Raw genomic sequence first — 9,594 nt, forward strand, 5'->3', positions numbered from 1 at the left:
AACTGCTCTGGGGCAATCCCCAGGGGCAGCACAATTACCCTCCACATCCCGCAGGGTGGGATGGTGCCAGCTGGGTCCACCTTGTTCTGAGTGGCTCCTGGCTGGGTGGGGGCCTGCCTGCAGCTCCCAGGTGTGCTTCATCTGGGCTGGAGTGCTGCTGGTATAAAAGTCTCCTCATCAACACCTTCTCCTTGAGCTGGTTCTCCTGAGGTCAGGATGGGGTCTGGAGGCAGCCTGGGTGTTGCTCTCTTCTACTGGGTGCTGGCTGGAGCAGTATCTTACAGCCCTTGGAGCTTCCCCCAGAGGAGCTCAGGGGTCCTGAGGGTCCGGGGGGACTCCTCTTGGAGCCAGCCTCGTGTGCCTCCCTTCTCCCAGTCCTCTCCCTGGGCATGGGTGGATGTCTCCCAGTTGCAGGCTGCTGTCCCCCTGCACCCTGTGGCTGTGCAGTGCCAGGAGGCCCAGATGGTGGTCAGGGTGCACAGAGACCTCTTTGGCACTGGACGTCTGGTCAAGGCTGCAGACCTGAGCCTGGGCTCAGCCTCCTGCTTGCCTGTGGCCCAGAGTGCTGCTGAGGGCACTGTGACCTTCAGAGCTGGGCTGCATGAGTGTGGCAGCACCCTGCAGGTGAGGTGGGGTGCTGGGCTGAGGGGGTTCCTCCATCCCTGGTGATGCTGTGTTGGAAAACTTCAGGAAATTTGGGGTTTTAGGTTTTCTTTTTTCCCCCCATGGGCAGAGTGGTCAGGGAGTGGAATGTGCTGCCCAGGGAGGAGGTTGAGTCACCACCTTTGGAGGTCTCTAAAGGTGGTTTGGATGTGGTGCTGGTGGGTATGGCTTAGGGGTGAAGCTTGTGGAGCAGGGTTCTGGGTTGGACCTGGTCATCCTGAGGGACTTTTCCAACCTGAAGGTTTCTGTGAGGCTGTGACATGAAAGCCTCTGTGGGTTTTGAGCAGAGCTGGGTGGTTGAATGGGAATGATGGTGGACAGCTGAGCTGCTGAGGAGCACAGACCTGGCTCCTAGGAATGAGCTGGCAAAGGGGGAAGCCCAAGGTTGGGGTGAGGAGGGTCTTGGCTGCTTGCAGCAGCTCTCCAGGGAGGGGTGGTGTGGCCATGGCAGAGCTGGTTTGGGGGTGCCAATACCATCCTCAAGGCCTGGATGTGTTGCCCACCCAACAGCAAGCAAGGGTTGTGGTGGGTTTAGGTGCTGGCCAAATGCAACTGGAGGTGGGAGGATGTGGCACAGCTTGAAACTGCAGGGATGGGTGCTGGAGGAGTAGGGAAAGGGCTTTGTAGATCTTCTCAGCAGGACAGGAGGAGACCTGACTGGAGCTGGTAGGTCCCAGTTTAGCTCAGGGAGGAGGTTTGGAGACCTACTGCCCTCCAGCCCCTGCCTGCCTGGTGTGTGGGTTCTGGCTGGAGTGCCAAAGGCCTTGAGCCTGAGCTCCTGCAGAGCTGGCACCGTGTTGGGATGGCAGCACAGAGCCTCCTGGCACCCTCCAGGTGCTGGACTGGGAGCATAGGGGACAACCTGTGCCAGATTGGGATGGGCTGACAGGTAGGAGGTGGGGTCAGTGTCCCTGGAGGGGTTTAAGCCAAGCCTGGGTAAAGCCCTTAGTGCTGCTGATGGAGGAGGTGGGGTCAGTGTCCCTGGAGGGGTTTAAGCCAAGCCTGGGTGAAGCCCTTGGTGCCATGGACTGGTTGATTAGTTAGGGTTGGACTTGCTGACCTTGAAGGTCTCTTCCAGCCTGGCTGGTCCTCAGCTGCAGGAGCTGTGTGTGTCCCAGCACAGGGGGTGCTGAGGCTCTGGGCAGTTTTGTTTTCCTGCCTTATCTGCCCCAACCTCCCTTCTAGGTGACCCCAGACTCCCTGATCTACAGAACCAGCCTGTCCTACAAACCTTCTCCTGCCAACCTGCTGATTGTAAGAACCAGTGCAGCTGTGGTGCCTATTGAGTGCCACTACCCCAGGTGAGCCGAGGGGGAGGGGTGTGTGGGGGAGGGGTGTGGGGGAGGGGTGTGTGGGGGGCGGGTGGGGGGGAGGTGTGGGAGGTGCTGGTGGCATCTTTGTGGACCTGCAGCCTTTCCACTTAGGAGGGGCAACGTCAGCATCAGTGCTGTGCAGCCTACCTGGGCTCCCTTCTACTCCACCCTGGCCGGGGAGGAGGAGCTGATCTTCTCCCTACGCCTCATGAATGGTCAGTGCAGCCCTCCCAGCCCTTTTTTTTCCCCCCTTCCCCTCCCCTGCAGAAGGGACCCAAGGGGTTGCTCAGGAGCTGCTCCGAGCTGATCTCTCCCCTTGGGTCTGCCTTCCAGATGACTGGAGCTCCGAGAGGCTCTCCAATGGCTTCCAGCTGGGAGAAAGGCTGCACCTCCAGGCTGATGTGGCTGCTGGGAGCCATGTCCCTCTCAGGCTCTTTGTGGATGACTGTGTTGCCACCCTCAGCCCAGAGAGCAGCCCCTCTCCTCGCTACGCCTTGATCGACCTCAGCGGGTGGGTGAGGGCTTGGGGTGCCCCTCTTGGGGGTGGGTGCCCCTCTTGGGGGTGGGTGCCCCTCTACTTCTGCCTCTTCTTCAGGTGCTTGGTGGATGGCAGATCAGATGACACCACTTCAGCCTTCCTCTCTCCAAGGCCAAGGCAGGAAACACTGCAGTTCATGGTAGATGCCTTCAGGTTTGCAGGAGACAATGGAAACTTGGTGAGATGTGGTGGTCTCCCTCCCTCCCTCCTCCCCAGCAGCTCTGCTCTGCTGAATGGACTGAGGGCTAATTCAACATTTGGGTGTTGCTATCACTGCCCTCCTAGATCTACATCACCTGCCACCTGAAGGTCTCTCCAGCTGACCAAGCCCCAAATCCATGGACCAAAGCCTGCTCCTTCAACAAAGCCAGCAGCCTGTGAGTAGCTGCTGCAAGCAGTGAGGGCAGCAGCCTGGGCAAGGGCACTTAAGGCTAATTCTCTTCCAGATGGGCTCCTGTGGAGGGGACTGGAGACATCTGCAGCTGCTGTGAGACCAACAACTGTCCCTTGCATGGAGGATCCTCCCAGAGAGTTAACCCTGCAGCCAGATGGCCAGGGAGGCGTGCCAGGAGGGACACTTCTTCCAAGCAAGGTAGGGCTCCTTGTGTCCACAGTGTCTCCAGGATGATGGGATAGTCAAGATGCTGGAAGAGCTACAGCCAGCTCTTGGGACATGCCCAACTCTTCTCCCACAGCCTTGGGCAAGGCACTGTGTCTGTGTGTCCTTCAGAACTACCAGAGAGTTGCTCTTGCAGGGCTCATCTCTCTGTGAGCCCTGAAACCTAAGCTAAGCAGGGGCAACCTCATGGCCTCTGCCCTGCTGAGACCTCACCTGGAATATTGCATCCAATTCTGGGCTCCCCAGTTCAGGAGGTACAGGGATCTGCTGGAGAGAGTCCAAGGAAGGGCTCCAAGGATGCTGAAGGGACTGGAGCAGTGCCTGGGGAGGAGAGGCTGAGAGCCCTGGGGCTGGTTAGGCTGGAGAGGAGAAGGCTGAGAGGGATCTGATCAATGTCTATCAATAGCTGAGGGCTGGGGGTCAGGAGGGAGGGGACAGGGACAGCCTCTGCTCACTTGCACCCTGGGATAGGCCAAGGGGCAATGGATGGAAACTCCATCACAGGAGGTTTCACCTCAACAGGAGGAGGATGTTCTTCACTGTGAGGGTCACACAGCACTGGAACAGGCTGCCTGGGGGGGTTGTGAAGTCTCCTTCTCTGGAGCCTTTCCAACCTTTAACATCTGGATGTGTTCCTGTGCTGGGTTCTGTGGTTCTGTGATCCTGCTCTGGCAGGGGGGTTGGACTTGGATGATGATTGGAGGTCCCTTCCAACCCCTGACATCCTGTGATCCATCTCTTCTTAGGTGGGCCCTCGAGCACAGCAGAGGCTGAGGTCTCCATTGGACCACTCTTGATCCTTGATTCAGCTCAGGGACCATGGAGCTCCTCAGAGGGCCTTGCACCAGCAGGCAAGACCACACCTGGTATGTCTCTGACTGTGTGGCTTCAGGTCTCAGCTGAATGTAACTCCAGGCTGACCCAAGCCATGAATCCCTCACGGCTTCCCACCTGGGCATGGACCTTATGCTCACCCCAAGACAGCAGGAGGAGCTTCTTCCTCAAGCTGCCTGCAGGTCCATGCACTCCCTGATGGCAGGAGGAGGTCATGAGCTGTGCAGTAAGTGGCTCTCCTCTCTTCCAGATGCTGGTGAAGGATTTCCTGTGCTGGCTGAGGTTGCCATGTTCATAGCAGCCATCCTGCTGAGCTTGACTGCTCTTGGGCTGTTCCTTGTGTGCAGAAAATGTGGTTGTCCTGTAGTGTCCCTGTAACTCCTGAACCCCCTAATAAAGAGGAAGGTTTGTCCTTGTGTCCTCAATGGAGAGGTGACAGCAGTCAGCCTTTTGCTTCCTTGGTTTCCTCACTCTCAGGACTTGGGGCTGTGCTCAGACACCACCCTCTAGGTTAAACCAGCTCCTGGGGTTGGCCACAAGCTCTTGGGAAGCCATCAAGGAGTGGGATGAAAGATGTGGGAGAGCTGGTGCCACCTGGCCAGCATCTCCCAAAGCACAGCAGTTGAAACTGGGAGGACCCTCTCTGCAGGAGGACTTTCCAGAGGCCTGTTGGTGCTGTTGAGCCTCTGGGATGGGCTCCTGGGGCAGGATGCTGTGCCTGACTGCCAGGAGGAATCCTCAGTGCTGGCTGCAGACAAGGTTTTGGGTCCTCTCCTCAGGTAAGAGGGAAGAATTGGTGCTGCCAAACAGATTCTTGGCTCTAGAAGTCTTGAGTGCTCCTCATTAGCAGAGGTGGTACTGGAGGATGATGATACAAAACTAGGGGGGATGGTTGACACCCCTCAGGCTGTGCTGCCATCCAACCAGAGCTGAGAGCTGGCTGCAGGCAAACCTCAGGGAGTTCAATCAGGACAAGGTCAGGATCCTGCAGCTGGGGAGCAGTCACAGCAGGCACCAGGACAGGTTAGAGGCTGCCCTGCTGGAGAGCAGCTCCACAGAGAAAGACCTTGGAGTGCTGGTGGGCAGCAAGTTCTGCATGGGGCAGCAATGTGCCCTGGTGGCCAAGAGACCAATGGGAGCCTGGGGTGCAGCAAGAAAGGTGCCCAGCAGGGCTGGGGAGGTTCTTCTACCTCTCTACTCTGCTCTGCTGAGACCACAGCTGGAGTGTTGTGTTCAGTTCTGGGCTCCCCAGGTCAAGAGAGACAGAGACCTGCTGGAGAGAGTCCAAGGGAGAGGCAGGAGGATGCTTAGGGGACTTGAGCATCTCCCCTGTGGAGAGAGACTGAGAGCCCTGGGGGTGTTTGGTCTGGAGAAGAGAAGGCTGAGAGGGATCTGATCAATGTCTATCAATAGCTGAGGGGTGAGGATCAAGAGGAGGGGGCCAGGCTCTTTTCAGCTCCTTCAGGCAAAGAGCAGTGGGTACAAGCTTGAACATGGAAGGTTTCACCTCAACATGAGGAGGGGAAACTTCTTGACAGTGAGGGTGACAGAGCCCTGGAGCAGGCTGCCCAGAGAGGTTGTGGAGTCTCCTTCTCTGGAGCCTTTCCAATCCCACCTGGATGCATTCCTGTGCAGACTACCCTCAGTGATCCTGCTCTGGCAGGAGATTGGTCTGGATGATCTCCTGAGGTCCCTTCTGACCTGCCATGTACTGTGATGACAACTTGGTCTTGATCTTGTTGCAGCCTGGAGGAGGAGGCAACACTGCCTCTTGAGGGACACATTCTCCCTCTTGGGGACTTTGCAGGTGCTGGGGCTTGAACATGTCTTCTGCTGCAGGGAAATACCTGAGGGCTGGAGATGGATGCTGGTTCTGCTTCACATGGCTTCATGGAGAGCAGGGAGCAATGGCTGGGAGGGGAGGTGGAACTGGTGGCTTTCAAGGGGTAAACAGCTGCTGGTCCAGCCACTCTCAACAGATCTGATTTCAAACATGAAGAGGAGAAGCCCTCAGCTGGTAGGTCTGCCCAGATCATCACCACCTCCCCTTGCGGCAGCTTTGAAGGCTTTGTTTGTGCTGAAGGACAGGAGGGAAGCCTTCCTCCTGCTGAAATTGGCTCAGTGTGCATAAGAGAGGCCTCAAAGCTTTGTCCAACTGTTCTCCTTGCTTTGCAGCTTTCCCTCCTGCACATCATGTGCTTATCCTGACCTCCTACCTCAGGGTCTGCTGAAGGCTTCATCTGAGGTGCAGATGAAGCTGGCAATGAGCTCTCCTGTCCCACGCCTTTGATGGTCACCTCTGCTTTTCTGCCTGTCACATCTCTCTTGCAAACTCTTCCACTTGCTGAAGTCCAATCCCCATCCTGGGCAGGTGCTGCCAGCACCACCTCCTTTCTTAGACTCATGAGAAGCTCAAGCCAGGGGTCTCAGTTCAACAGGCTGCCCAGAGAGGTTGTGGAGTCTCCTTCTCTGGAGGTTTCCAAGCCCCATCTGGCTGCATTCCTGTGTGACCTGTGCTAGATTCTGTGATTATGTGGTCTTGCTCTGGCAGGGGGGTGGGGAGGGGTTAGACTTGATGATCTTTGAAGGTCCCTTCCACCCCCTCACCTTCTCTGATCCTGTGTTCATGATAGATTCAGATTGGATGTTAGGAAGAAGTTGTTCCCCAGGAGGGTGGTGAGAGCCTGGCAGAGGTTGCCCAGGGAGGTGGTGGAAGCCTCATGCCTGGAGGTTTTTGCAGCCAGGCTGGAGGTGGCTGTGAGCAACCTGCTGTGGTGTGAGGAGTCCCTGGAGGCTGGAACTGGCTGCTCCTTGAGGTCCCTTCCAACCCTGACAACTCTCTGATGGTGCTGCCCTGCTCTCCCCCAGCCATGAGCTCCATCACTGCCCCTCCCAGCAGTGCTGCTTGTGGCCTTCATTTGCATTCATTTCCCTCACCCATGTGAGCAGCTGAGTAAAGACTTAATTAGGAAGCTGGGAGATGCTGGCAGAACAATCAATTTGTGGGGAATTAATGATGGGAACAGGGCTGCCTTGTGCTTATTCATGTGTGCCTCCAGCTTGCTCTGGAGGGCCCTGGTCCATGGAGCTGGTGGTGAGAGGCTCTCAGTGGCCTTCAAGGCAATTAATGGAGAGAAAAACGATTTTTTTAGATTTTTTTTCTATGTAGGAGAACACCACTTGGAGGGGGGGAGGGGAAGAAATGAGCTGCTTGCTGGCTCCCATGGGAACAGTCCCATGAAAGTGGGGTGAAAATCACTGCCCCTCTCCCTTCCACCCAGCAGGAGCTGACCTGCCCTGTCCCTCTTCAGCCATGGAATCATGAAGGTTGGGCAAGACCTTTAAGATCACTGAGTCCAGCTATCAGCCATCTGTTATTAGACTGTAAGAACAATTAGAGAGGAGGGGAAATAATTAGTTGAAGACCCTTCCCAAGCAGTAATTAGAGGCTTGCAGCAACTTACTTGCAAGCCTGCAAGGAGTCTGAGTAGCTTTAGGGGGTTCTGCTGCTTTTATGCCTGGCCACATCCCCATGGAGTTCACAGGATGCTTGGCTCTGGCTGGAGCAGCCACTGAGCTTCCTTCCCAGCCAAAAAGCAGCAGGAGGCATGGCAGAGGCAGTTCTGGTCACTGTCCCTGTCCTCCTTTCATTTGCTGATGGTTTCTTGGTTGCTTCTTGGAGGAAACAGGCTCACAGGATGGTAGGGGTTGGAAGGGACCTCTGGAGATCAACAAGTCCAACCCTCCTGCCAGAACAGGACCACAGAATCCAGCACAGGTCACACAGGGACACATCCAGATGGGGCTGGGAAGGCTCCAGAGAAGGAGACTCCACAACCTCTCTGGGCAGCCTGCTCCAGTGCTCTGGGACCCTCACAGTGAAGAAGTTCCTCCTCATGTTGAGGTGGAACCTCCTGTGCTGCAGTTTCCATCCATTGCCCCTTGGCCTATCCCAGGGCACAGTGAGCAGAGTCTGTCCCCTCCCTCCTGACCCCCAGCCCTCAGCTATTGATAGACATTGATCAGGTCCCTCTCAGCCTTCTCCTCTCCAGACTAAACAGCCCCAGGTCTCTCAGCCTCTCCTCCCCAGGCACTGCTCCAGTCCCTTCAGCATCCTTGGAGCCCTCCCTTGGACTCTCTCCAGCACATCCCTGTCCCTCTTGACCTGGGGAGCCCTGAGCTGGATGCAATATTCCAGGTGAGGTCTCAGCAGGGCAGAGCAGAGGGGGAGGAGAACCTCCCTGGCTCTGCTGGCCACACTCCTCTGAATGCAGCCCAGCCTCCTCTGAATGCCTCCCAGTTGATCTTGGGAAGACAGGAGAGCTGGGCCAGGCTGGATGAGGACACTGGGATAAGCAGGGAAGGGTGGAGAAGTGGTTTGTGCTGCTGTGGTAGCTGAGGGCAGGCTGGAGGTGACCTTCTTGGAGGAGCAGCAGCCATTAAGGAAAAGGACAACCAAGAGAGGAGGGAATAGGACTTGTTGGGGTTGGAAGAGACCTTTTAAGATAGTTTGCTTCAACTGTTCAATATGGGAATGTTCACCTCAGTGAGCTCCTCCCTGAAGGTCTTGTTAAAGCAGCCAAAGAATTTGTGGAGCCAGCCTATGGTTCACCCTTCCCCTCCACCTCCAGGGCCTGTGGTCTGGTTTTAAGTAGATTATCCTGACCTGGCAAGACTCAAGGTGCTTCAAGCCCATCCCATGGGATTATCCCCTTCATGGCACTGCCATCTGCTCTCCACCAGAAGAGAGCTTTCTCCAAAGAGCTCCTGGCCTGTCAGGCAGCACCTGAAGCAAACCACATGAGAGAATCATTCTTTGGGTTGCAAAAGACCTCTCTTTTTGGGTTGTGCTTTGCCCCCCAGCCCAGGGACTTGCCCTCCTACTGCAGCGAAGTTCACACCCCAGCAGCTCCTGGATTCTGCTTTATGAAGCTCAGTAGAAAGAAAGGAGGGGGGAGAAAGCAGGGGAAATACTACTTCTTGGGTCTCAATGCAAAGAATAGGGAGAGGGGACCTGCAAGAGAGGCTTTCTTCATCCCTGGTGTCATATGGGGGCTCCTCTTCTGCACCAGCCCAGATCTAAGGTCCTTGGTTGCCAAGGTTCCTGTCACAGCAACCCCATGCAATGTCCCAGGCTTGGGGCAGAGGGGCTGGGAAGTTGCCTGGCAGAAAAGGACCTGGCAGTGCTGGTTGACAGCCAGCTGGAGGTGAGCCAGCAGTGTGCTCAGCTGGCCAAGAAGGCCACCAGCATCCTGGCCTGCAGCAGCAGTAGTATGGCCAGCAGGAGTAGGGCAGGGATTACCCCCCTGGACTCAGCACTGGTGAGACTACATCTCAAATGCTGAGGTCAGTTTTGGACCCTTCATTCCAAGAAAGATATTCAGGGGCTGGAGCAGGTCCAGAGAAGGGCAGAAAAGCTGGGGAACAGTCTAGAGAACAGGGCTGGGGAGGAGCAGCTGAGGGAGCTGGGAGTGTTCAGTGTGGAGAAGAGGAGGCTGAGGGAGACCTCATTGCTCTCTACAGCTCCCTGCAAAGAAGCTGGAGACAGGTAGTGATTAGAATCATAGAATTGTCAGGGTTGGAAGGGAGCTCAAGGCTCAGCCAGTCCCAACCCCCCTGCCATGGGC

At 56.3% G+C, this 9,594-nt stretch overlaps 1 protein-coding gene across 1 annotated transcript; it reads left to right on the forward strand.

Moving 5' to 3' along the window:
* Positions 1 to 216: 216 nt before the first annotated feature.
* On the forward strand, positions 217 to 4,345 carry LOC128972250 (zona pellucida sperm-binding protein 3-like). Its single transcript, XM_054388120.1, has 9 exons — positions 217 to 624; positions 1,849 to 1,964; positions 2,088 to 2,191; positions 2,310 to 2,487; positions 2,572 to 2,692; positions 2,800 to 2,891; positions 2,961 to 3,106; positions 3,880 to 3,999; positions 4,218 to 4,345. The coding sequence occupies exons 1-9, from the start codon at positions 217 to 219 to the stop codon at positions 4,343 to 4,345; spliced, it is 1,413 nt and encodes a 470-aa protein (XP_054244095.1).
* Positions 4,346 to 9,594: the final 5,249 nt, after the last annotated feature.

The sequence above is a fragment of the Indicator indicator genome, chromosome 16, assembly GCF_027791375.1.
Source record: "Indicator indicator isolate 239-I01 chromosome 16, UM_Iind_1.1, whole genome shotgun sequence".
NCBI lineage: Eukaryota > Metazoa > Chordata > Aves > Piciformes > Indicatoridae > Indicator > Indicator indicator.

Bases quoted from the DNA above. Each gene is read 5' to 3' on its own strand.
- LOC128972250 (XM_054388120.1), top strand. From the start codon at position 217: ATGGGGTCTGGAGGCAGCCTGGGTGTTGCTCTCTTCTACTGGGTGCTG. The intron at 2,192-2,309 runs GTCAGTGCAGCC...TCTGCCTTCCAG, and splicing joins CTCCCTACGCCTCATGAATG to ATGACTGGAGCTCCGAGAGG. The intron at 2,693-2,799 runs GTGAGATGTGGT...CTGCCCTCCTAG, and splicing joins CAGGAGACAATGGAAACTTG to ATCTACATCACCTGCCACCT.